General features: G+C 40.8%; 1 protein-coding gene across 1 annotated transcript in view; it reads left to right on the plus strand.

Annotated features, from left to right (window-relative positions):
* The window catches only part of ece2a (endothelin converting enzyme 2a), a 76,756-nt gene that overhangs the window by 14,097 nt on the left and 35,164 nt on the right, over positions 1-27,495 (plus strand). Inside the window, 1 exon segment of the mRNA XM_061798027.1 lies at positions 20,785-21,062. Coding sequence (XP_061654011.1) covers positions 20,802-21,062 — 261 coding nt within the window. The 5' untranslated portion in view covers positions 20,785-20,801.

The raw sequence follows: 27,495 nt of genomic DNA on the forward strand, positions 1-27,495 counted from the left end.
CACAATTTTGGTGTCCAAGAGAGTTACAAACCCTAAGAATATGAAAAACTGTCGCTACAGCTTATATCCGTTTCATATGTTTTGTCAGGCCTGTTGCCAAATCGGAATTTTTCGACTTGCTAAAAAAAACCTTTTAGGTCCAGGACTGCCTGCTTTCACTCACTCACTCACTCACTCACTCACTCACTCACTCACTCACTCACTCACTCACTCACTCACTCACAGACTCACTCACTCACTCACTCACTCATCACTCACACACACACACACACACATACTCCAGACTTAAAAATAACAATCAGCCAATCGAACACACAAGACACACAAGAAAGTTTAAGACAGTTATGGTCAGCTGAATGAGATTTTTAGTTCTCAGTTTTATCAATTCGGTGTTCTGTAACAATCCTTCCCATCCCTGCAGTATTAAATCATGTTGGAGCTGTTCGAGAGCATTGGGAGACGAACCAAAGCCGCTGATGCAGAGTCCAATCCTCTGCCTGTTGCCATGACTACCCTCCTCTCAAGACAATGTTCATTTAAAAACAGTTTTTTATGGGATTATTTTACTGTTAAAAAAATGGCAGCACTCTCGTCCTGTGTTGTGTGTGTCTGTACTGACTGAGAAAGCCTGTGAGATGCCACTTTGGTACCAGACAACAATACTGTAGGTCATTACTCAGAAGAAAAGCCCTGTCATAATAGGAAAGTAGTACAGTACAGTAATTGGTGTCAAGGAAATATACTGAAGTGATACTGTACATGTTGACTAAGAGATGAGTTTTGTATGTCGGGGAGGAGGTAGGTTTAGCCTGGGTTGTTAGTGGAAGTTATGGAGACTATTTACAGGTTAAACTATTAATATGGGCAATTCTAAAAAATGTTAGGGGGGAGTCAATTACTCGCATGTTTCCCGATTTGCAGCAGAGCTCGGTTATTTGCAGGCGATTACTGTAGTTACAGTTAGTATGTGGATCCCATCTCTTCTCCCGTGAAACAACTATTTGTGTACAAGCAATTAAAAAGTAATATTTCCATAAAATGTCTCCTTTAACTAATCAACAACCAACTATACTATTTCTATCATTGACAAAATCTCAATTTAAGATTGTATGTATTGATTCTCAACCCTAGTTCAGGGAGGTCTGTCAGTTTATCTGTTATTGGGTTCAGGTCCAGTGAGGATAAAAAGGCGGCATGGAAAAAGGAATGATTGCGAGCAAACAGTTTGAGTACAGATTTTCACAAATCCTGTTATTGGGAGTCTTTCCAGACCTCATGTTTCCATGCAGATTAAATCCTACACGCACACACACACACACACACACACACACACACACACACACACAAATCCTCACCATTTGAGAGTACTGCGGCGCTCCACGCAACGTCCTCTTAACAAGACATGCCTCTTAGCTCAAAGAGTCTCTGTCCCTTTTGACTGCTGTGCATCGTGTTTGGATGCGAAATGCACTTCCTGTCACAGTTTTGCCGCTGCATGAGTTCTTGCTCGAATAATTATTTGATGACATGAGATGCTGAGCCGTATGCTGGTATTTCAAATATGCATACCTGTACTAACATTTTTGACTGTCTGTCTGCATTGTGCTTATTTATGTAGCTTTCCCCCGCTACATCGCGGATCATCATTCGCGCTCCCACTATATTGTAGATTTTTAAGCACTTTTTTCCCCATTTGCTGACATTTTGATAATGCAAAATGAGTTTTTATCCGATCACTTGGTAGAATAATCGATTCTAAAAATATTCGATAGCTGCAGCACTACTTGTGAGCGTTTTTGTATGCTCACTTGGTATGTGTTACCTCTGTGTGTGTTTTCAAGTTGCAAAGCAGTTGTTTGAAGGTTATAATTACCATAACATGTATGCTAATTTCCCTGAGCTATGGTGTTTCACATTAGGTACTAATATTACGGTAGCTGACTTTCATTCGATCACATTATATGGGTTGGTTGAACATTCTGATGCTTAAATATACAATGTTTAATTCTCTTTCAGTAAACTTCAACTGGGAGTGACAAAAAAACAGCTTGAAGCAAGCACACTTGGCATCTTACGCGAAGCAATAAATTGAAAAGTGTTTTTTGAGAAGTTTAAGTGTGTTTTAAAGTTAAAGTTCAGTTTAAATGTGTAAATTGTGTGGGAGGGATAGATTTTTTTTTTAACATGGTCTCTACATTGCAGGGTGGGTCTGAATAGTATACCCCAGGATAAATGGGGTTCCACTGTAGTCTGATTGCTCCTTCGTCTTATTCTGTCCATCCATCTATTTTCCGTGCCGCTTATCCTCACTAGGGTTGCGGGCATGCTGGAACCTATCCCAATTGTCTTTGGGCGAGAGGCGTGGTACACCCTGAACTGGTCGGCAGCCAATTGCAGTCGTCTTACTCTGTTCTCTCTGTAATTCTTGTTTCTTTTACTTGGAAGTGTTAACATTTCAATTTGGACTCTTTACTGAGAGTGCCCTTTAAGTAGTGACCATAATAGTCAAGAGAGGCCAATAAAAAGGTCAGAAGACAGAGGACGTTGCATTGAAGTTGCATATCATGTCATGCCTTCTGAGCCAACTGTAAATACTTTTTCACCTCTTTTTCACTCTTCCCCTCCTTTCCAGAAGAGTGTGGTGCAAGTTACGCAAGCTACTGTACATAAGGGAGCTAAGAAAAATGGTGCTAGGAAGAGGAAACTTGTCTTCTCTCTGAGCAGTCGATGTGTGACATTACACAACCCTGGTGACTTATTGTCTTCAAAATGAACTTGCATGTGTATTTCATTCAATTACATACAGTAATATACCCCGTGTCTCGTTTACCCCCCCCCCCCCCCCCCCCCTTTCACGTTGCCTGTATGCAAGCATAAAAGCCTGCCAAGCTCATTTTCATTTTCAGGAGCAGACATCTGGACCGCACATCCCCTCCTCGTCCTTCCCCCACCCCCAACTTGATCATCTCTGTCATGATTACACTTTACTTTGTTGACCTGCGATGATGTAACCACTTTTTTGGCAGCAGACTCTCCCCTCGCCGAGCATTATATTCTTCATCTTTCTGAGATCTACACCCCCTCTCAGACTCTGCCATCCATATTAAAAGTCTTAATCTTGTTCCTAATGCTATTCCCAGCAGTAGCTCAATGGGACTAAATGGGTTGGGAGGATGGATTTTGGAATATTCCCAGATGAATTTGTGCTACAGCTATATGGCTTTAAATCAGCAGCAGCATTATGTTGAGTTACCCTGTCAAGCAATAAATGCAGATGGCTAGTGGCATTTAGCAGCCTCCAAGGTGGCACAACACTCTACTATCCATGCATCATTCATATGTCTTTAGGAACCTGTTTCATCTTCTGAGCCCAGCTTCAGAATTCTAGTCTTTTGAAAGCAGTTCTTTTTTGTTTTTGTTTTGTTTTTTTGTTTAAGTGTTGAAGTGGAGTTGTCCCAATCCAATTGCGTGATTGGAAATTTTGGCTAAAAAAGATTAGATTTGTTTAATTTTCTTAATCCTGAGGTGCAACGATATTGCAAAATTTAACAGTAGCTTAGTTTTGTGCGGCGCATCCCAAAAAGCCTCACATTTCACAGACTGTGTTCGTCGGGAGAAAGAAAGCAAACTTGTCCCCAATGATTGCATTTGACGGGGTAATTAATCAATAGTGTTGGTTGTAGATAAGCAGAGTAGAGCACTCATTCTTAATACAATGCAGAGGTATCTCATCGGCAGAAACTCCAAATCAAGTGGCTCAACTCAGACTCGGGTGCAAAAAAAAAAAAATAATGTCATGGGGATATACCGAGTTTTGAGTAGTGTTTGCCTTAATTAGGAGGAACCAGTGAAACATTTGAATTTCCCTTATATATTGTGGGAATGTGGACACATGCCATAGAAAGACATTTTAAAAGGAATATTGTAAGTTAATACATTCAAGGACAATATAGCAATCCCTAGATACCATGCCAAACAACTACCATGGGTGTCATTGCAGCAATTTGATTGGTCCTTTCCACTGCACTCAGTTCACCCCAGCTCTTCTAATGATTGCCACATTTCCATTGGCAAAACCAGGTACTGCCTGGTACTATTTCTTGGACCTTGGCATCCAGGGTTCCAAGCATGGAGACCAGATGGGTGACATTGACCTTTGTCAAATTTGACCATTTTAGGATACATAGCTAGCAATAACAACAATAAATGCTTGGTAATGTTTGTTTACCATGTTGCCCTGGACACTGTAGTATTACACAAGCCCTCACGCAATTCAGGAATAAAATTGGTCTCCTTATCAATGGCCACATACCGAAAGGTAAAAACAGGAGCTCATTGTTCTGCTCCATTGTTTGTTAGCATTTCTGATTAATATCTTCAATGGGGCGTGCTTTTTAAATGTTCTATTAGTATTCAGATACTATTTTGTAGTGGAAAACCAAGGAGAGTAGCGTTGGGCCGATCGGTACTGTGCACTGCGTCATCGTCATCATGATCTTGCATTTCATCTAGGTAAGAGGCATGAATCATAGCAAACTGCTATTATGCAAGGTTAAAACAAAAGCTTGGCCCACACAAAAATTACTTTACCAATGGGTGGAAGGTTTTAATTACAAAATGTCATTTCTTGCATTGATAGCTTCTGTGTTTGTTGTTCCTAATAGCGTGTGTTCCATGACGAAGATAGTTATCATGTGCCAGTGTTTGAGTCAAAATTTGAGGCTTTGTTGTCAGCCAATATTTGAATGACTGAAAGCCCCTCTTGAAACTGCCATGTGTTTCCATGTGTGAGTCATCCTATCGAAGCCGTCAGTGCAAGTCCAGCACCTTCGCTTCGCTTTGTATTCTGTGTGGTGACATTTTGGACCATTGCTTGCTCTCTCATCAAGTATGCAGCCAGAGTCAGCGCTGCAGTAGAACTGCCCTAATAGAGAAATCAGGAGCGAGTGTGAGGGAAAGACTCCAAAGACGTCATTGTGCAGGCTCACTTCCAGCCTCTTTGCACTCGCCAATTAACTTCCTTTCACTGCTTTTCTCTTGGATCCCACCTGCTAAATTCCTCCGCCCTTCCCTTCATTCATCGAGGCACCCGGTCACTCGCCACCAATTTGAATTCCATTCATACCGCTTTCTATTTCCCAGCAGCCGGCACCACTGAAAGAGTGGCGGCTCTCCTCAAATGACAGGTATTCTCAAAGAGCCTGACGTTTTATTACGGGAGTGTCCACAGGTTCTAATTCGGCGGCTATCCCTATAACCATTTGGTGAAAGGTCCCAAACATTTATTTTCCTTACGGGTAAAGATTAGATGGTGATGAGAGCGTAGCCTGGGTTTTCTCTCAACCTAAGGGACACTCTGTCGCCTGCCAAACACGAAGGAGTCTTGACTCAGTGAGAACAGACAGAATTGTTTTCTTCACCGTGCGGTTCCCCTCCATTTCACCCTCACCAGGCCAGTAAAAGCCTGCGAGGCAACCCTCCCATACCTATTGAAAGATGACAAAAACTAAATCACAAATGACAAAGAATTGTTTCCTCTGAAGTTACTAATAAGCCGCTGCAAGGTGGGATGACTCAAACTTGTCAAAGAAAGACAGAGAGTAGCGATAAGGGATTGGTAATATTGTTAGCGGAACCAACGGAGGGAATAAAGCATCCAACATTAATCACCGTCTTCATCCACCAGCCTGTCTCAGAGCCTGACTCACTCTTTGTTAGCAGCGCCACTGCTGTCAGCTGCTCACTGGCACAGGCTAAAAAACACAAAATCATGTCAGTACAGACTTCCTGTACTGTTTTGGACCACCTGTCGGTACTGCTACTTCCAACTGGACATTTGTGGATAAGTATTACATAAATCATTGCAACAAAGAGGTGTGTAGCAGGTTTTGACGCTATTTTGCGAAGGATAACAACATGCAGATTTGTGAACCAACACAAAAGATCATTCACAAAGGATTTTCTTAAGCCACGTGCCCACCGAGTGCAGTTCATTTCAGTACGCTGTGGCTTGCGACTGCAAAACCTGATCTGACCAAACCAGTGATTCCCAACCAGTGTTATCGTGGCACATTGATGTGCCATGATAAATTATCCAATTTCACCAAATCAATCTGAAAATGTACTCCAAATAATGTATCTTTGTGCATCTATCTATGCCAGCAACATATAGTGACAGGCAGAACAGATAAATGCTCTTCCACGAGATGGCGGAAGTTACATAATTTACCTGTGTATCCACTTTTTGTGTCATTTGACATGGGATCTTTCTAAGGTAAAATATGTTTGTTGGCTCAATAAAGGTTGAGAAACGTTCCTCTAAATGACTAATAAAAGCATGATTTACTTTGTTTTGTTTTTAATATTGGGCTGCTCCGGTACTCGCCGCTTTGTGTAAGTACCCAAATAGTTGTGGTTTGGTATTCACGTTCACGTTCGTTCACGTTCACGTTCACGGTTTCACCTATTCGCTGATTTTTGGGGGAGGAACCTTTCCCCCATTATTTAGAGAAAGGAAGGTATTTTCTTCCAGATCCCCCTCTTATTTACGTTTTTTTGACCCGATCCCCCATGTTCGATTTTTATTCTGGGATTTTTTTTTCAAATGTTTCTTTTTATGGCAATTATAAGAAATGTCAATTATTTTTCACCGGGGTCCACTGTAGGCCATTTTACTTTGTCGAAGACTTGCGACTGTGATGGTTATGAAAACTAGGTAACCATTTCTGGTATTAAAAGTATCTAGTAATTTTCATTTGTGCTGTGTTTTCTATGAAAGACAAATAATCTTTATTTCTTGCTACTGAAAAATCATTAACTGACAATATCAGCGTTTTCATCTCACTGTTCTCTTTTGAGAGAAAACTGTTTTGTTACATTTCTTTATTGTAAGCTTTTGATGCACTTTCCCGTTTCTAATGATTTCACCTCGCGCTGTATTTATTATTGCATAATCTCTTTATTGTAATATCATTCATATTTCAGCCAGAATACTGCAGTATCATCATATCATGAGGGACTCCCATCCCCAATCGAGTGTGAAAAAAAGCGTAACATCATAGCAGCAAGAGCTGCCAATCAATTAAACGAAGAACATAAACAAGCACTGTATGTATTTTTGCATACTGACACTATCCATTCAATAAGGTACACAAACTGTGAATTTTTTTTTTTTTTTGTTAAGTTTGGAAATGGAGGCTTATGTTTTCTTCCCATTTTATTGTTGGATGTCCTTTTAACATGGAAGTGACAGTTCTCTGTTGACTAATCAATTAATGTCCCTATTCAAGCTCGGCTTTTATTTATTCTTCAACCAGTGCCTTAATGAAAGTCGACTGAAAAGTGGAACAGTATGAACCAAAAAATGCATACCTTATCAAACCGAACCAAACCTTGCTGCTCGTGGAAACAGTGATTTTGAACTAAGCTTGAAAACACGATTAGGTTTTTTGAAGAGAAAGTCATCGCATGATTACCTTTGTCTGCATATGTCCACTTCGCTGTTATGTCATCCACTATTTATTTATTTATTTATTTTGACGAGCTGGCAGTTGCAAAGGCCGCTCACTGACTAACGAAAAGCAGCTCCCACGTCTGGTTCACATTGAGGTGGAGGTGAGTGCCAGTGGAATTAGTTTTGTCCTGATCCCAGTCATTATACATTTGCCCTGACTGCCGCATTACATAATAAGAGAAGTGAGGTGTTGTAAACAACTTTTTTAAAGTTTTGCTAAAGGAAAGCAGCTTATGAAACAAAACACTTGCAGAGAATTCTTTTGGGAGTGTTGGACTCTTTTAGGTTGTTTGAGCCTCAAATGTCTCGCCGGTTAAAGGCAAGCAGGGGCATGCCTTATAAGAACATGCTGCTCTCAAACCAGTTCCAGTACCCCTACCATATTACAAAGTGTAGAATCATATTTGAGCCATATAACTACTATCCAGACATTGATGGAGCTGTTTCAAAATGTGCTGTATCCCTCCAGTCACAAGACTACTGCAAATCACGCCACTACCAGTTCAAATAATGTTATATAATACATTTTTGTAATGTTGTTTCAATTTGGAAACCAGGAAATGCACTTTTGGGCCATTTTTGGCGGCCGTAAAAAAACAACAACCACATACCTGAAGAAGTACTGTTCATTTGTGTCTGCATGACTGTATTATACTGCCTCCTAGTGGCCAAAGATGGCACAACACAAGGAGCAGGACAATGAATTAGATTGCATGATTAAATCATGACGCAGAAACTGTTTAATGGCATTTCCATTTCTTTCAGTGGGGAAAGATGATTTGAGATATGAGTGTTTTGAGTGACGAGCATGGTCACTGAACAAATTAAACTTGTATCTCAAGGTACCACTGTATAGTAGTCCAGTGATCTGGTTTCTGAGGGGCTCAAAGCAATTAAGGTTTTGTCAGGGCAGCCAAACTTTGCTGCTTAACGGTGTTCAGGCTGTGACACAATGTCACTGCGGAGAGTCGGGATCTTTCCTTTTGTAGTGATCAATATGCTTGATCAGCCATAGCGCTCCCAGAGTGGAAACATCCCCATCCGTCAAACTGGATGATCACGCCAAGGTCAGACAGGAAAGCCATTGACGTACTGTAGTGGCTGGCGCCTTGAAGGCTGACCAGAATGAGTGTTAACTAATGCATGCATGTGTTTTTCTTGTGTCTGTGACATATTTTGGACTGCAGTATCTCGTCCATCGTGTTTATAGTAAAACTGTAGACCAAGTTGTAATTCAGTAACTTTAATTGGCTCCTTTAAGGCATTTCAAGTGTGTTACTCTGATACTGATGTGTGTCCTCATATAGTCCGTCATTGAAGCAAGAAGGCGATATTCCTAAATTATATAACCATTTTCTTGGAGCGGCGAGTGGAGGTGGCGCGGATTAATCACAGATTAAATGAAGGACACGTTGATACAATCAGTTTCTTGCTGATTCATGCCCTTGCTGGGCTGCTGCGCCATTGATTGACTGTCAGATGAAAACACTGCCACTCAAAGAAGCACGAGTTAGACAGGGCGTGTGGTGGCACACAGCCTTTGTTGGAGAAGGCCTGATGGAAAAACACAGAGAGGTAGCTCTGTCACTGACTCAGAGTGCCTGTAATTTAATATGACAGTGAGTCAAAGAGGAAGCTGTTGACACAACTGTGTAAGCAAACATCATTCATTGTACCTTGTGACCATAGTGTGACCCTAATTGACTTTGGGGATGAGCAAAATTTCCATGGTGACTGTGGGGAAATTCACAATCAAATTGAAACTATATTTTAACGGGAAGGGAGAACAAATTCAAGTTGGTTATACTCAAGCTTTTGTGGCGCATTTTGTCAACTCAAGCCATTCGTCCAGATGATGTCAAGTCAGGGGTGCCTGAACTTCATTGGTGCTTCTGTTTTCCCCCCCACTGCAGGAATGAGCAGAGACAGACTCTGGTTTTGGTTTTGTCAGTGATATTTGGTTTAGTGCTGCTACAAAAAAGGACAAACTCCGACTGCAACGGACAATCAAAACTGCTGAAAGGATTGTCGGTACCACCCTACCGACCCTTGAGGACTTGCACGCTGCCAGAACTAAGACAAGAGTCTGCAAAATCCTCTCGGACCTTCCACATCCCGGTGAGCGGCTCTTCCCTCAGGTAGGCGCTACCGATCAATGCAAACTAGAACTAGCAGACATTCCAATAGCTTCTTCCCTCGTGCAATCAACTTCTTAAACAGCTAACTTACAATTCCATTGCAACATGCTGCCAATTTCTTTTGTCTGAGTTTGTTGTGACATTACTGTCGGGCCAATTATATACTACTCGTGCACTCACTGGAGTAGTCTCGCCATGCTGCACTATTTGCATATCTGTTGTTGACCAATACTGGCCACACATGCCAGAGTACCATCTTCCCCATTTGCACACTGACTGAGGAGTATCTGCAACATTTGCACAATCAACATTGTCCCAGATTATCGCACTACTCGTCACTTTAAACTGCATACACTCCTTGAAGTCTCAGCGCCCTTTGCACAATGGTCATTGCACCGGACTATTGCGAGATTAGTCATTCGAACTGCTCTAAGTGCTCGAGGACTCTGCATCTTTTTGCACAATTGTAAAAAGAAAAAGAAAAATTATACCGGCATTACCAGATAACTAGCAACCTTTTATTGCTCAGTAACTGTTTTCCTCGATGTCTTTATGTCTCAAAAGGGTTCTGTCAATTGACTGTCTGTTGTCGTGCTAGAGCGACTCCAACTACCGGAGACAAATTCCTTGTGTGTTTTTTTTGGACATACTTGGCAAACAAAGATGATTCTGATACTTCAGCTACACTCAGCTAGAGCTGTATCATGCTCTATCTCGATTGCCCCTTGAAGGAGCCACGCACACACATAGCACAACGCATTACGCTAAATATACGGTAGTGGTAACAATGATTGAAATTTGAAACGGTAATACTAACTTTGACATTTTGATCACAGTATATTTATAAACATGGTGGTCTGTTGTTGTGTCTTGTTTAGAGATGTCCAGATCTAACATTTTCACTTCTGATCCGACACCGATATTGGAGCCTTGAGTTTTGCCCTATACTGATATCGGGCTGATCCGATATCAGCAATAATCATCCATACTTTACTTATTTTGTCGTATCGAATCTTAGAAAAGGCTTGATCAAGTAATATTACTCAAACAGAGAACAATAATCAGCAACAGTAGATTTGAGAAAAACTGACCCATTTATTATTAACCAATGGGTTACACAAAGTAACTTTAAACATACAAATGTTCTACAATTGAATAAAATAAATAAAAATTATAGAAAATTCTGAAAAATAACTTCAATATAACCAGTAAATACAAAAATATACATTTAAATTGCAACAGAACCACTGCTTAACTTAGACATAAGCATATTCTGCATTTGAATAGATTAAATAAAAAATAGATTAGAAAACCATGGAAAATAATCTCAAAAAAAATAATAAATACAAATTTTAATTTTAAAGTGCAAAATAACTAACTTTAATTCAACTGTGTACTAACAAGAAGTTCATTCATCATCTTTGTATGATACAACAGACACCAGCATTATGATACTTGGGTCACTTAAAACTTGCTTTACAATACAGACATCTGTGTACCAGTACGGCATACAGCCATATGTATGCTACAAGCGTGTGGAAATATTTTACTAAAAAGAAGACCAGTAGTATGTATTGTCACTTGCAAATTATGCAAGTCTGTCCTCAACTACAATAAAAGCACAAATGAAATAGAAACAGAAAAATGCTTACATTTTTATTTTTTTTTAGCTTGGCTACGATATGCCATCTTACAACATGCTACAACACTAAATGAGACCGGGGTGCTTGTGAGGTTTAGAAACATTTGCGGGGCAACTCTGTACTACATTTAGCATAATGATGAAATGAATTTTCAATACGTTTTTTTTATTTGTTTGTATTTCAGTCCATCAAAATATGTCTTTAAGTGAAACCGGTCTATGGTGCAAAAAAGTTTGGGGAGGGCTGGCTGTACTGAACTGAAAAAATATCAATGACGTCATCGATTCCATTACAATATAGTCGACTACAAAAAAATTCTTACAACCCCTAGTGTACACCTGAGCTTAGACAGTTCTATATTGTGGGGAAAAAAAGGCAGTTGACACTAAATCTAAAAAAATAATTATCTTAAGACCTTTTTAAAATTTACAACGACAATGAACTCATTATTTTGGTTTTAGATTGGCCTTCCCGACGGGGCATACTAAATCTCCTTTGGACTGGAAACCAACACGGCATTTGACTCCAGTATTGAGCCAGAACTCTGCCAGAAGCCTATTGATCGGAGCTGTGTGGATCTCAGCTTCTTTTTTATTTATTTATTTATTTATTTTAGCAGTGGCTTGACCTTGGTGAGGACAACAGATTTCACATCGGAGTGTTTTTGTTTGGAGGTGAATTGCCATTTACAGAAATAGGAGTAGCGCACAAATGGAAAAAAAAAAACACAAATAAAGAAGTGCTGCAAATAATCGGCTTTAAGTATTTCACAATTTTGCCGGACAAGGACGCATAAATCCGAATGCGGATAGGCTTTCAAAATCTTTTATTGCCGGCTAAAAACAGAACTATGGTTACCTTTTCTCATTGGCATTTATTAAGCCCTTGTCTGTGTGACCTGCTCTTTTTGGATCCAAAGGAAGCTTGAGGCACTACACAGAGGGTGATTCATACAGTGGAGTCCTTCCAAAAGTCCCCTCAAACACACACACAGTTGCTGTCACAGGGCACACTTAATTATTCAGTCCATGATTATCTTGCATACCTGGTTGTGTAACTGAGGGTGCTTTTTGAAGGGGCAGATGATTGGCAGAAATCCAGCCCAAGGATGATGCTTTTTGAGAGAATTTCATGTGGCCTCGTCGCTGATGCAACCTGTCTGGAGCATCTGAAGCACCTTGAAAAAGTTCAAAATGAGAGATTCAGGGATGTTTTTAGAGGATCAAACGCCCGTGCTAAAAGCAGACCGCAGCAAACTATCATTGGCATGTATGAGGTCAAAATGTAACAAGCAGACAATGTAATGAGAAGAAATTATATATGAATTCCCAGCATCATGAAAGTCAAGATGGGTAGTTTCCCCCTTCTTTTCTCCTGTACTTTTCTTCTTTTGTCTTTCAGTTATCGTTTTTGTCTTTTGTAAAAATCCATAATTGGTTTAGCTTGACATTGTTTTTCCTTTTTATCCTCATTTCGTTTTTTTTGACCACTTTGACCTTGACTCTTTTCTTTCATTGTTTTTCAGGAATCGTGTGTCCTTCCCTTGGTGAATCATAACTTTCCATTCTCTCTGCAATATCTTTCTTTTTTTAAAGAGAAAACTGGGGTGCTGCTTTCATTTCGAACAAAATATCCCATCATCCATCCATCCATCCATTTTCTATTGCGCTTCTCCTCATTATGACTAATCGCAGGCACATTTAAACAAACAACCATTCACATTCACACCTACGGACAATTTAGTCTTCAATTAACCAAGCGTGCATGTTTTGGCGAATGTGCGAAGAAGCCTGAGTACCCGAAAATAACCCACGTTCACACAGGAAGGCCCAAGCCAGGATACAAACCCAGGACCTCTCTACAGTGAGACAGAGGCGCTAACCACTTGTGCTAGGTACTGGAAATCCAAATATTTTTTTATAGGGTCGCAGTTAACCACTGTAAATTGTAAAAACAACAAAATACCAAGAGATGACGTGTATTGTGACGCTGGAATCTTGTTACTTTGAATGTGATTTTGCTCACTTACATGTATGATATGATATAAGTGTAAACATTATTGTATGTAAACTGACACAATTAAATAGATTATACTGGGATGTCAAGGTACAGATAAGATGTAATTTGTTTAAACAAAGTCCAATGTGATTCATAATTTCTGAGGTACACCCACACACACACACACACAGTTTTTACGTGATGCAGCAGATGGGCAATCCTATGCTCAAAAAAATTTCGTTTTTCATGACTGTGTTACTTGTTAACAGAAGGACCAAAACACCACATGACAACATAACCTTGTTGGCAGCGGAAGAAAACATGGTTTTGGCAAAAAAATAACTCAATTAAAACTTTTCTTTTTAAATACACAACATAGAATTCTCTGTTTTATTTTTAGTTTGACAGTAAACTTCAAGTGGGTGTTGCAACATACAGCTTGGAGCCTCTTTTTTGATTGATTGATTTCGGGTCACTCGCATCTCAAGGCACCACTTTTATAAGCCCTGATGGATAAATGGTGGAAACTCCAGCACCCCCGTGACCCTAGTGAGGATAAGCGGTAAAAAAAAATGGATGGATGGATGGGTTACATTCTTAACTTGCACTCACTAAAGTATATGTATAAAAAGCAAAAGGGTAGCATGTTATTGTTGACATTTGCAGTGGTTGCATCAGTTTATCTGAGGGGAAGCCCACACCCTGCAGTGTTGTTGCATGTGAACATCATCTTTCATCAGCTCTGGCCTCTCCCAGTCTACTATGTACCTAAACCAATCTTGGACAGGCATAAATACCGAGCATGCCTCTGACATCATGGAGTTTCCACTGCGGCTGGCTTGGCTGACTTTCGAGATAGCAGCTTTGATATCTCACACCGCTGCCTGGCTCGCAGGGGTTCCCCACCCGCCCACTGGCCATAAATGGGCTTTGGAGCTGCTGTTTGTGTGGCGGGACGCAACTTGATAGCTCATTGCACTCGTCTAACGCAGTTCATGGTCAGTGCAAGAGGCAAGAAAGTGACAGCAGAACTTTAAAGGGACGTTTGTTCATTTCAAGACCTTTCAATCCGCAGATTCACTTGCAACTAAAATTGTCTCTAACGCAGCGATCTCTGACCCAATAAACAACCGGACAGAAGATATGCTTGTTCACCGCTCTTAGTTGTTGCCTAAGTGGTGAGAGATATAACTTTTCACATTTTCCATCCCTTCACAGGGATGCGTGCTCACACGGAGATACGACACCTCTAACTTTAGTCTCTCACTCTATTCCACTTGCGCTAATCCTGTTATGATGCACTCTCGGTCTATCAAGAGAGCTTAGCTTCCACGCTCACATCGAAGAAGTTCAAGGCTTACGTGCGCATTTTACATACATTGGGGATGTTGCTTTAATCACATGCAAATTTTATTCAACTCTGTCTGCAATGAATTTGCACCAATGGAGGTCTATCAGGTTATCAGAGATGTTTGATGTGTTTTGGTTGCCTATAAGCTACATTAAGTGGGCAAAATATTAGTGTCATGAAATAAAACTGTATGCTACTGCAAATTACAACCACAATAGTAAACACCTTTTTATAGCAATACGTCTCTGACAGTGTCATTTTCTACATTTCTTGACAAATCTCTTTATTGGATGTCAAAAGATTGTGCAGGTGTACCTACTGAAGTGTCTGGTGAGTCATAGTTTGCGTGTGTGTTTGTGTGCAAGCTGAAAATACGCAGACAACCTGCCGGAATGAGCCTGAATGTGTGATTCCCCTTCCTCCCTGTAAAGCACAGGGGTAAAGAAAATGGCAAAATAACACACACACACACACACACACACACACACCTGTGTTGTCTGGGAAAACCCTTTGGAAACAATGGATGGGATTCTGTGACTACCACATATAGGATGAACCCAAACTCCCATTAGTGTCCTCATTAACTGAATAGATTAGTTGATGATAGCAAAGATTTTGCACATTATTTTAATTTTGCTGATGACTATTGTGCTGGATATACAATGGATATAAAAATTCTACACACCCCTGTTCAAATTTGGTTTTTACATATAAAAATGACACTAACAAAAATCCTTTTAAAACTTTAATGTGACATATAACCTGTACAACTCCACTGAAAAAAAATGATGTGGTTGCGCAAGTGTGCACACCTTCATAACTGGGAATGTGGTGGCTGTGTTCAGAATTAACCAATCACAGTCAAACTCAAGTTGGCTAGGCGTGACTCGGCCCACCTGCCACCATTTAAAGTGCCTCTGATTAACTCCAAATATTTTTCAGCTGTTCTAGGAAGCTTTTTTTTTTACCAGAAGTCTGAAGGTTTTGTGGTAACACTTACGTCGGCTATCTTTTGGAATTATAATTACTGTGAAAATAAAATGTCCGGTAAATCATTTTTTTTTTTTTTTTGGTCCTTTTCGGCTGTTAGGTCGAGCAGAATGAAAAATCTGTATCCCTTTCATGCCGGAACATGCCTAAATGCTCCCAACTTTAAACACTATTATTTAGCTAACCAATTACAATACCTCATCAAATGGTTGCACCACAGTGAGGAGTGTGATTCTTGGCTCGATTACTTGGCTCGATTACTATTTTTGAGATTTGACCGATCTATTAGGGGATTTAGCATTAATAATAATTGTAGAAGTGGCTGGCAAGTTTAACAAGTGTGAAAAGAGCATGTGAAAAACGGCTGGATCATCTTTATTTGGAGCGTATACATTGACAATTGTATAAAGCTTGTTAAATATTGTAGCATGTATAATTATATATCGGCCTTCTGGATCTGCTACTGTAGTATTTATTGTAAAATGTAGTCTTTTATGGACTAGTATTGAGACTCCTCTTTGTCTACAGTTATAAAAGGCCGAGATAACCTGAGTGAAATTAGAGTCAATGAGGCATTTTTCTTCTGACTTAGCAAGGTGGGTTTCTTGTAATAAGAGGAGGTCTGTTTTAAATTTAGTGGTATAATCCATAATCTTAATTCTCTTTGCCTGTGATCAAATGCCATTGACATTCCAAGACATGAATGTTAAGTGTGACATATAATGGGTGTGTGTATCATAATTTTAAATGGATTTGGTACGATGCATTCTTTGTTGTTGTGAGTTTTTTTTTTTTTTTTTGGTATTGTGTTGACGAATGTTATTTAGGGAGGGTGATAGAGATGCTATATTTGAGTACTGCAAAACCAGGGTACATAGAAAGGTAACGAGTAAACACTGAACACAGGAAACAAACAGTGACGAGGGGATAATATGGTGTGTGGTGGTGGTTTGTGGTGCGCAAAAAGAGTTTTGAGCGACTTGTGCATTTAGTGTGTGTGGAAGCAAGCAGAGCAGGAAAGCAGAGATAGGAGTGAGGATTCATGATGGTGGCATGCGAATGAAACAAAATACATTTGTGACAATTCATAACAACAACAGATGAAAATAAGTACTTGTCGAAAAGAGCCAGGGAGTGATGTTGGCATCACGATACAGTTGGCCATCGACATATAGCTTGTCGACAACTAACCACGCTCGTTTGCCTTTGTCACGGAAATTCTTCATCAACGGGTACAAAACTCTACGCCTCTCATGAATCATCTTGGGGAACTGGTCGTTCATTCCAAACGAAGTCCCTTTAAGCTCCCGATCTTTGGATTTTACAAACACTTTTTGCTGAAAGTGTTCAAACTTCACGGTGGCCGACTGGTTAGAGCGTCAGCCTCGGGTTCACAGACCCGGGTTCAATCCCCGGCCCCCCCTGTGTGGAGTTTGCATGTTCTCCCCGTGCCTGCGTGGGTTTTCTCCGGGCACTCCGGTTTCCTCCCACATCCCAAAAACATGCATTAATTGGAGACTCTAAATTGCCCGTAGGCATGACTGTGAGTGCGAATGGTTGTTTGTTTCTATGTGCCCTGCGATTGGCTGGCAACCAGTTCAGGGTGTACCCCGCCTCCTGCCCGATGACAGCTGGGATAGGCTCCAGCACGCCTGCGAGCCAAGTGAGGAGAAGCGGCTCAGAAAATAGATGGATGGATGGGTGTTCAAACTTTGCAATGATGGGACGTGGTCGGTTTCCTGGACGAGGGCCTCCCAATCGGTGGACGCGGTGAAAAGTAATCTTGTCGGCTGTATCTTAATTCTCACAAACTTTTTAATCTGCTCCTCGGGGTCTTCCGGAGCAGTATCTAATCTTAGCTCATTCACTTATTGTTGCGTGAATTCCAAGCTCTTTCTCAGTTCGGTGATCTCCTGGCGAAGCAAATCAAGTGCAATTGACAATTTCTTGTCGATTGAAAAGAGGACATTCGTCTGTATCTCTGTCGAATCAAGCAAATCCTTAGTTTAGGTGGAAGAATCAGCTTTTTTCCACTTCAGCGGCAGTTTGACGCGTTGGCTGGGATCCTCCACGTCGAGACGAGCTGAAGTTGACGTAGCTCCGCGGATAGCAAGTGGCTCTCTGTAAGTTACCGCTGCTCGCGAAGCTGGCGAAGGAAAAAAGAAAAGAACGAAGCGACCATCCGCCGTTGAAAAAGACTTGTGAAAAGAGAAATTTTTTTTCAAGACTGTGCAAAGGGCGCCGCCATGTTTTTCGTCTTCGGAAATCACGCAATCTCTCATGTTGTCACAGCATGCTCCCTCCTCTCACCCTACGGCTGCCTCTCCAGTAAATCTAAGTCTACTTTATACTGTACTGCAGACTGCCTACTGCCCTGTTCCTTTTTTTGTTGTATCCAACTCATACCTTGTTGAAATGTATCTCCAAATTGTGCTTCTCTCACACACCGACACACAAGCAGCCGGTCTCCAGTGTTGCCACAGTTACCTTGAAAAAGTCACTTAGTTACCTTAACAATTACTTGATCTTAAAAGTAACTTAGTTAGAAAAAGGGGACTTTTTAGTTACTTTCAGCAGCTGCCAAGTGGCAGGAATATCACTTATGCACAGTACAAAAAAGCATTAGTTTAACTGTACCCATTACTTTGTAATGTACGCCACACAAGTTACAGAATGATTTCATCAACATGAACCAATAACTTAAATATTAGTGTAGTTGAAGACACATTAAATCAGCAACTTAGTGCAGACTTGACATGCAAACACAATACAGTGAGTACCTAAATGTAAAGAAGCACACCATTCTCAGTACACTGTCGATTGTGGTTCATGAAGGCAAAAGTGTGTGTGTGTGCGTGTACGTAAACGTGAAAAGTAAGTGACACAAAGACACACACACGCACGCACACACACACACACACACACACACACACACACACACACCATTGCTCCCACCACAGTAATTTTGATGCGAAGAGCGAGAAAAGTTTTTTTTCTTACTACGTGACGGCAGCTGTGCAGCGCGTTAAACCAGCTCACAGTCCGGATTCCAGATGAAGTTGAGAGTTCTCACTTTTCCTTGTAAATATTGTTTAAGCTAAGTATTGTAACTCCTTCAGTGAGTCAGTCCTTACCCTCCGTGACCGATTTAAGACCGCACGCTTTAGTATGAATAATTAACCCACAATGCATTGTGCGTATAACACGACAGTAAAACTGTATTCTTAATGTGTAAATAAAAATGTAACAAGAATCAAATAGACTTTTTACTCAGGAAAATAACAAAAATAGTGTGGCGACAGTGAAATCGTGCATTTCTTTGCACTTTTATAGCAATGCACCATCACTGTGCATTGTGTAATAAACAAACACTTCCCCATCGCTTTCTTCTATTTGTGGAATAACAGAGTGGTCTATGTTTAATGCTTCTGCACAGCTGGACTGCTCTTTGTTTGACTCACAAGCTACAAATTAGTATTTGTATCAATGTCTCTCATTGATGATGCAAAAGTAACTATTGTTGGTTTGAAGAAGTAACTTTCATCTAATTACTTTCCTGGGAAAAGTAACGCGTTACTTTGCTCGTTACTCAAAAGGGTGTTTTTTTTGGGGGGGGAGTAACGCGTTACCGGCAACATTGCCGGTCTCATACCACTGTTGCTTTTATCCATGAGCGGAGGAATTATTATTTTTTTCCTGACTTTTAATGTCTACACTCAACTCCATCTCAACCAAACAGTTTCCGATTGTTGTCATATGTAAGCATTTAAGCTTTAAATTGTGTGTGTCTATGTGTGTGTATGTGTGTGTGACCCACTCTCATGCTCACATACTCACGCAATTAGTAGAGGCAGCAAGGTGATAACAAGCGCAGCCGCGTGTTAACAGCCGAAGTGTCAATGCCGATGGATGTCAGAGCAGCGCCTGTCTCACACTTATCCCCTTTCGTCTAAAAAAAACAGATGTTCGCAGTAGTAGGAGTAATTTACGAAAGAATATTATGACAGTATTTTGCCAGTGATAACAATAATATCATGAAACAGGAATAGGTGATGTTTTGGGAGAAAACATCAATAATACATCATAATCGCAAAGTAAGTAAAACTTCAGTTTTTTCTTGCATGCAGTTTTTCGGGGGAGAAATTAAATAACTACCGGTAAATACAAACATGTAAAATACACATTAATAGTATGCGTCTATTACATTGTCAGTTTTTTTTTAAATCCTAATAAGCACATCTTATGAAGTTTGGCATTTTACAGTGGTCCCACTTCGGAAACACTCGGGTAACATCGGCGCACACCTGCAAGTGTCTGCCTGTCTTTGATTTTTGTGAGATCATGTGTGATCACGCGAGATTTGGAGATCAGTGGGAGAACAGAATCTTTATGTGGGTGGGGCTCTGTGTTCAGACGATTGCATGACACCACACACAATACGACCAAAAGTGTTAAATGCCAGATTGTTTTATCTTCATGTGTGGGGTCTGTGTCAGATAAAAAAAAAATCTTTTAAGATTAGAAAAATCCTTACGTGTGTACCAGTCTTCACAGGATGTACATGGCACTGTTGTAAAATGAGTTTGAAATAATATTAAAGTGTTTTTGGCTTATCATTTGTGGTACAGTTGCTGTTTAAACTACTAATATAGGCAATTATAATACATTTCAGGGGGGCGTCAATTACATGCATTTTTATTTTATTTTTTTGCTGTTTGCGGTAGGGATCATTCCGATATAGAATATGAACACATCCAACCACATTTATAGCGTTAGTATTATGCATGCCCTCCTCCTCTTGCCCGTCGGCCTTTTCTTCCTCCTCCTCCTCCTCCTACTCCTCCTCCTCCCTCTCCTTCCTCCACCATCTGAGTCATCTGATCTTAAATGTGCGAGGCTTCATCATCTTCCTCGCCAAGGTACCTCTAAACCTCCTGACACCTTTTTCTACCTCCCAATATCGAGCAACTTGTTCCAACTACTCGCAACCATGGAGACTTAATCAAATCGTGCACCTTTCACATCAACCGCAGCATCCATCCATCATTGGTGCTCGCGAGGAGTTTTCATCACACGCCGCCGCTATTTTCATCACACCACACGTAAAAACATGCGTGATTTAAATCATCATCATGTGCTTTTTACCTGCAGGTTGTGGGAACAGCAGTATGAGCGGTGACAAGTACAACACCTGCTGCATCACCAACATCGACTACTCCTCAGTGTGCATCAGCACCATGAGCGCCAGGTACGCCGACTGTCCCGGAATGAGCTGGCGACAGATGGACGTGCGCCAGCTCGCCTTCCCCGATGCGTCCTAGAACGTTGTTTTAGAGAAGCCCACGCTGGATGCTATCATGGTAGAGGAGAAGAGCCCCTGGGAAGTGTCCACTCAGACTGCCCGTTTCATTCACAGGGCGCTCAGAGAGGTATTGTTAAAACATGCACTACATCTACATGTTGTCCTGCACAAACAAAAAATGGTAGAAGGATTTGCCCTCAAAGTATTTTCCCAAGTGTTCCATGAATCTGTATAACATATGAGTACTGGAAAAAATAGACTTTTCTACCATATTCTAATTTATTCAGATGCACCTGTACTTGATTGTTTAATTTCACACTTTATGGGTGGGCAAGGCCTCAAGACATTCAACATTTTGTATAAAAGCAATTAGTCAATTTTCCATACGACCCCTTTAAGAAAATACGACCGAGGCACATCAAAGTTTATTGACCGTATAGTTGATGTTTTAAGTAACATTTTTACATTTTACATTTTTACAAAAAAAAGTTAACCACCCAGACACAATAGAAACTCTGGATCTTAAATTTCATGTGAATTTAAATGGTCATAGTTGCATTTCACGCATTTTTAAAAGTCACAGAAGTGTGAAACAGAGCTTTTACTATAAGTGAAAGTTATATATATATATATATATATATATATATATATATATATATATATATATATATATTCCACTTCAACCACAACAGTTCCTGTTACAATTTTCTATTTATTCTCTTCCTCCCCTCAATGTGGACAATTGTGCTCTTAATGCTGCAATTGCTCTGGCATTCTAATTCCAGAGACGTAGAAACAATGTTTATGTATGCAGTCAAAAGCCAGGGGAGTCACACACTGATTTCACTGCAGCGCAGTGATAGAGTTGATGCGTCAATGGCTCTCAGCACCAAATCACTGTTAGTGGCACTTCACATCCACTCGGCCGACTTGCGTGATGCCCGCACCGCTAATCACTGCGGCAACCACAGCGTTTCCACCTTTTCCCACGCTTGACCTTGAAACGCTAACAGGGAACGCCGCCATCAGCTGAATCACGCTCGTCGACTCGTGCGCTCCGAATTGGCAGGAGCGACCCGCCGCTGCACTCGGCACGTCCGCTGTCTTAGTTTGCACTGCAAGTTTAAAGTTCACTTGCGTTTTGCTGACTGAAGTACGCAGACTGAATATATAATTTTGATAAAAGCAACAGTGCAAAAAAGGTCAAAAGGAAGTGAATCATTTTATTGGACGCTTCTACTGGGGAGATGTTCAACTAATATTTATGCAGAGTATATAAATCAGGAAGATGATGACCTTTTGGCGAGATATGATGAAAGTGTTGGGCATTTCGCTTGAATATTTTATAATGGTGCAACTTGATACAAAGTAAGTTAGTGCTATTGTTGTTGCTGGGCTTTTGTGTATATCCTGTAATTTCTTAAAGTAGACATGTATTTTTTTCATGATTTAAAACAGTTCCCAGCTGTCTTATTAACATTACATTAGAATTAAAAAAACACAATTTTTAAATTGATATTGTGGCAGTAAGTTAAAAATGACTTGGGCAATTATGCCATTTTGGCTAACAATTTCGTAGCCCTAGGATCATGAACTGTAGTACACTTTTCACCCTTTTAGTCGAACCTTGCTGAAAGCTTCTCTTTAATAAATGTGGGAATGAAATTGCACTAAAATGAGCAAAAGTAGTGAAATTGATCTTGCCTGGCCAGGAGCTCAGCACCCCTAAACCTCTGATCCTAGAATCGCCTCTGGTCACCCCAGGTTACCTGATTTTTCACCTTTGGGGGTTGGAAGAAGCGTCAGTCCAGGCATTAATATGTACATTATGTTTGTTTGCTTCCATCAGGTCGCTTCCAGATGTCCTTTTCATATTTATGATAAAATACAAGGCAAATAGAGGGCTACTAGCGGGAATAGTTTTTGATAATGGTACCAGTATACCCAGTATTGTACCTGAACGAGGTCAGTGAACGAAAGTTCATGAACTACTTTATATTTTGTGCGAACATGAATCGAACTTAGTTCATTTCTGCCTGATGAACGTTATTGAGAATGCGCTCATTCTGGGAGCCAAAGAACAGCTTTTGAACAAAAGTTCATTGTGATTCAAGAGTGCCAGGTGTTGCTAGGGACTTCCAGGACAAAGCCCATCTGGATACACTATATACAAGCCTTCATATGTCGGGGATGAATGCCGTATTTGGCAACCACTATTCATGTTTACATCCGGCAGCCACGTCGCAGCAGCCTGTGTGCGCGAGGTGCGTTCAAGGACATTGCATAAATGGGAGCAAATGTGTTCTTTGGTTGTTTTGTAATACAGTCCATCATTGTAAAAAATGGTAACTAAGAAAATTATTATTTGTATCAGAATGCTTTATTTAAAACACTGTGTGATCACACTGTCATCATGGAATTAGTTTTGTTTTGCAATATAGGACTAGAAGCAAGGAACGCAAAGTTATCAATGTCCTTTCAGCATCGTTCCTGTCATACTGTTTTGCATGTTTTGTTTGCACGTTAAGGCCAAAAGTCCTGATTTTGTTTTAATTTCTCATTTAAAAAAAGCCTACTCAAGTTTGTTCTCATGTTTTTGAGATTGTAGGGTGAAGGCTGCAGCTGCAGCTGGCTACTAGTGTGGGCTGAATGGGTGGCAAATGAAATACCAGTATTTTGAGGTCAATAGCCCATCAGCAACATTGAAAAAAAGGAACTCTGAACTACTTTGTTTTTGGACCAGTGAGCTTCGTTCAAAATTTCATGAACTATGAACTGAACTAGTTCATTTTTGGAGCGGTGATCTGAACTTTGAACTAGTTCGCATAGAAAATGAACTTTGCCAACACTGTATGTACCTGTGTGAAGTTGTTTATTTGTGGTTTGGAGGTGGGTGCATCTCTCTTGTTTGTAATGTTCAGTAAATGTAATTATAATGATCTCATATCAGGGCCACTTTAGAGTAGAAGTAAATAAAAAAAAAACAAAAAAAACGACACTGTACTGTATACCCAGCCTTAATTCCTTTCAAATGAGGCCTGAAAACGACATTGGAACGTTTTAACGGTGCAGCTTATTGATCCAAGAAGTAAACAGAAGCGTGAATGTGGAAATACATGGGTCACGTGTTTCCTGGACTCTCACGCACGCCGTGCTGTTCAGATGGAGGTTCAGTGGAGAATCACTGTGTTTGGGGGACAGATGGGAGGATTTGACTCGCCTTCAAACGACGTGAAGAAGACCCACAAAGATTTTGTCCAAGAGTCGACTTCCTCCTCGCTCGCCGTCACGTGCTTCTTTCCATCTTCTTCACTCCCCTTTTAAAATTCCTCATTTCCTCCTTTGTCTTCTCTCACCTGCTCAAGGCAATGAGATGTGTGATTGTGTTGATCTTGCCTGTTGGGAAAATGTCAAGCATCTTTTGGTTAGATGTAGGTCTGCTCTCTCTCACTGCAGCTCCTGTTTGTGCTCCGCAGTCACGATTCCAGGGTGCTTTTGGAGCAATGCTGAGGCTGGGTTCAAGCGTTTTTTGTGGGTTTTTTTTAATAAGTGGAACTGACACAGATAAGAAATAAGTAGGAGGAGGAGGAGGAGGACGAAACCAAACAAGGGAGGGGAAAACTCCCATAGTGGTGGAGGGAGTTGGGAGGAAAAAAGGAGGGAGTCTCATCATAAGGAAGAGGAGGGGATGAGGCGAGAGAAAGAGGAGAAAGAGCGTGACGGTGCAGAAAAGGAGAGAAAACGAAGGAGACAGCAGCCTAATGAGCAGCTCGTCCACGTGAGAGGGAAGTTAAGTGGGAGCTCACTTTAATTTAAAACCCGCTTTTAACATTTTTTGCTAACAGAAGCACTCTGGTCCATCACCAGATTTGCATCTCACACTGTAGGATAGATAAGCGCAACAGTCCGCATAGCACTCACTTTCCCGAGCTTGTCAAGGACAAACCCTCCCCACCAACTTGGATATAGCTTGGTCGCTACCATGTGCACAGGCAAATAAAGGCTCACTTTAGAGGTGATGGTGCGCCGAGGTGTGTCATTTATCTCACAGCCTGACTGTGAATCAGTCTTTTTGTTGCGATGGAAACTATCATTGGATATCATCAACACTTTTAATTGCTAACTTTTTGGGGGCGGGGAGTGCTTTAAAAGGACCAAAGATGAAACCTTGAGATCGCGCAGACTTTAATTGTCCTTAAAGGAGTCACTGGGCTTTGATGACGTTTGCTGAGATTTGGTCTCCCACATTGCTCAGAGTGCGCAGTGAGATAGATGATGGTAGACGCTCGGCTAGACTTCAGCAAGGATGCTGAATCATGCAAGGACGCGAGACCTCTTAATCATTCGATTAATGTCTTTCAATTCCCATTTGGCATTTAGCCGTTTGGCTCTGTGAACTTGAATTTCAAGGACTGGCCTAGGCCATTTAAGTCTTTGTCTCACCAAGACATTAAGGACAATTCTATACTTCCAACTTGGTGCACTTCAGTGGCGATTTACCCGACTTAATCCAAAAATGCAATGCAACAGCACACAACTGTGCCACGTACATCATCTGGAGCAGTTCAGAATCAATATTATTTCTGGAATAATCAACAATAATTCCCAAGGACACACTATAACATGTAGTTGAGAATTTTGTTACTCAGAAAGCGGTGAACCATTTCCTATGAATGTCATTTGTTTTGGAGTGATCAATCCTTTAGGTGTAACGTGTCCATGGTCCAATACTTTTCTCAAACACCAATAAAGGGTCAGTTTTGTCCTGTTAAGTGAAGTGTTGTCACTCGCAAGACATAATGGTGTCATGACATCATCTTGAGCTAGTGTAATGCAGAGAGTGAGAGAGAGAGGCGTCCATTGCCATTGATTGGTTGTCTCTGGCTCGTGCTGTGGACAGTCCTAGAAAGTTTGGACGTGGGCCCAGGGGAATGTTTCTATTACAAACACACACACGCAGACACACAATGTCAGGATGTGTCCGCTCATTTCCGAGGTCACCTTTGAGGGATCCTTGCGCCTGATACCTGTTGTTACAATCACAAAGCCTTAACTTACCCTAGAATCACAGATCGTTAACAACATACCTTTGTCGCCTGCTAACAAAGGTGAAGCAAAATGTGGGCCCCAGTGAACCTATATTCGGTATTCACAGTCACCTAATCATATGCTTTTTTCCTCTCTGGAACCTATCTTCACTTATTCACGGATTTCAGGCGACACTTTCTGCAAGCCCTAATATACCACAAGATGCTGTCAAAGACTTAATACTACGTAAGTAATAATTGGTGTCAAGAAAGTATGTTGAAATGCTACATCTTGACTGTTTAAAGGTCCCATATTTTGGCAATTTAGACCTCCACAGTGACTTTCTAACATGGACTTATAGTATAAAAGTGTCAATTTCATAAAAAAAAAAACCCCACCTTGGTTATGTCATACAAGTGTCCAGAAAAGGCCCCTCTGACAGCTACTCCTGTTTGACCCAGTTTTGTATTCGCTTTGACCAAATTTGGCTAAGACCGCCCCCCCTTCCTCCTGTTTGGTTGCGTCCGTGTAGAAGACCCACTTGTGAGAGCACACGTGTTTGTTATGTTGACAGCGCTTGCTCGGGAGTGGAAAGGGAAGCCGGAGATCGATAGGGACAGCGCTTGCTCGGGAGTGGAAAGGGAAGCCGGAGATCTTCGATAGGGACGTAGATAAGCTTGAGAAATTCGAATGACCTGATTTCAGGCCTCTTGGAAGAAAAATGTCTGGAACTCAGGAATGCGTGGATGATGTTAATTCATATTTCACATGTTTACTGAGGCACCATAGAGACAATATTATAGCTCAAATACTAGAAAAAAGTTAGTTTGGCAAAATTCTGAACCTTTAAGATCTTTGTGTGTTGGGGATCCGTTAAGTTTAGCCTGGGTTGTTACAGAAATTACGGAGAGTCTTCACCCCAAGTGTATGGCTTTGTGCTACTCTTTGGTTCCATCGTGACCAAAGCAGCAAAAACAGAATCTACAACCCCAATTCCAATGTAGTTGGGACGTTGTGTTAAACATAAATAAAAACAATACAATGATTTGCAAATCATGTTCAACCTATATTTAATTGAATACACTACAAAGACAAGATATTTAATGTTCAAACTGATAAGCTTTATTGTTTTTAGCAAATAATCATTAACTTAGAATTTTATGGCTGCAACACATTCCAAAAAAGCTGGGACAGGGTCATGTTTACCACTGTGTTACATCACCTTTTCATTCAATAAACGTTTGGGAACTGAGGACACTTAATTGTTGAAGCTTTGTCGGTGGAATTTTCCCCCATTCTTGCTTGATGTACAGCTTCAGCTTTACAACAGTCCGGGGTCTCCGTTGTTGTATTTTACGCTTCATATTGCGCCACACATTTTCAATGGGAGACAGGTCGGGACTGCAGGCAGGCCAGTCTAGTACCCCCACTCTTTTACTATGAAGCCACGCTATTGTAACACATGCAGAATGTGGTTTGGCATTGTCTTGCTGAAATAAGCAGGGGTATCCGTGAAAAAGCTTGGATGGCAG

Source organism: Phyllopteryx taeniolatus, chromosome 14, assembly GCF_024500385.1.
Source record: "Phyllopteryx taeniolatus isolate TA_2022b chromosome 14, UOR_Ptae_1.2, whole genome shotgun sequence".
NCBI classification, from domain to species: Eukaryota; Metazoa; Chordata; class Actinopteri; order Syngnathiformes; family Syngnathidae; genus Phyllopteryx; species Phyllopteryx taeniolatus.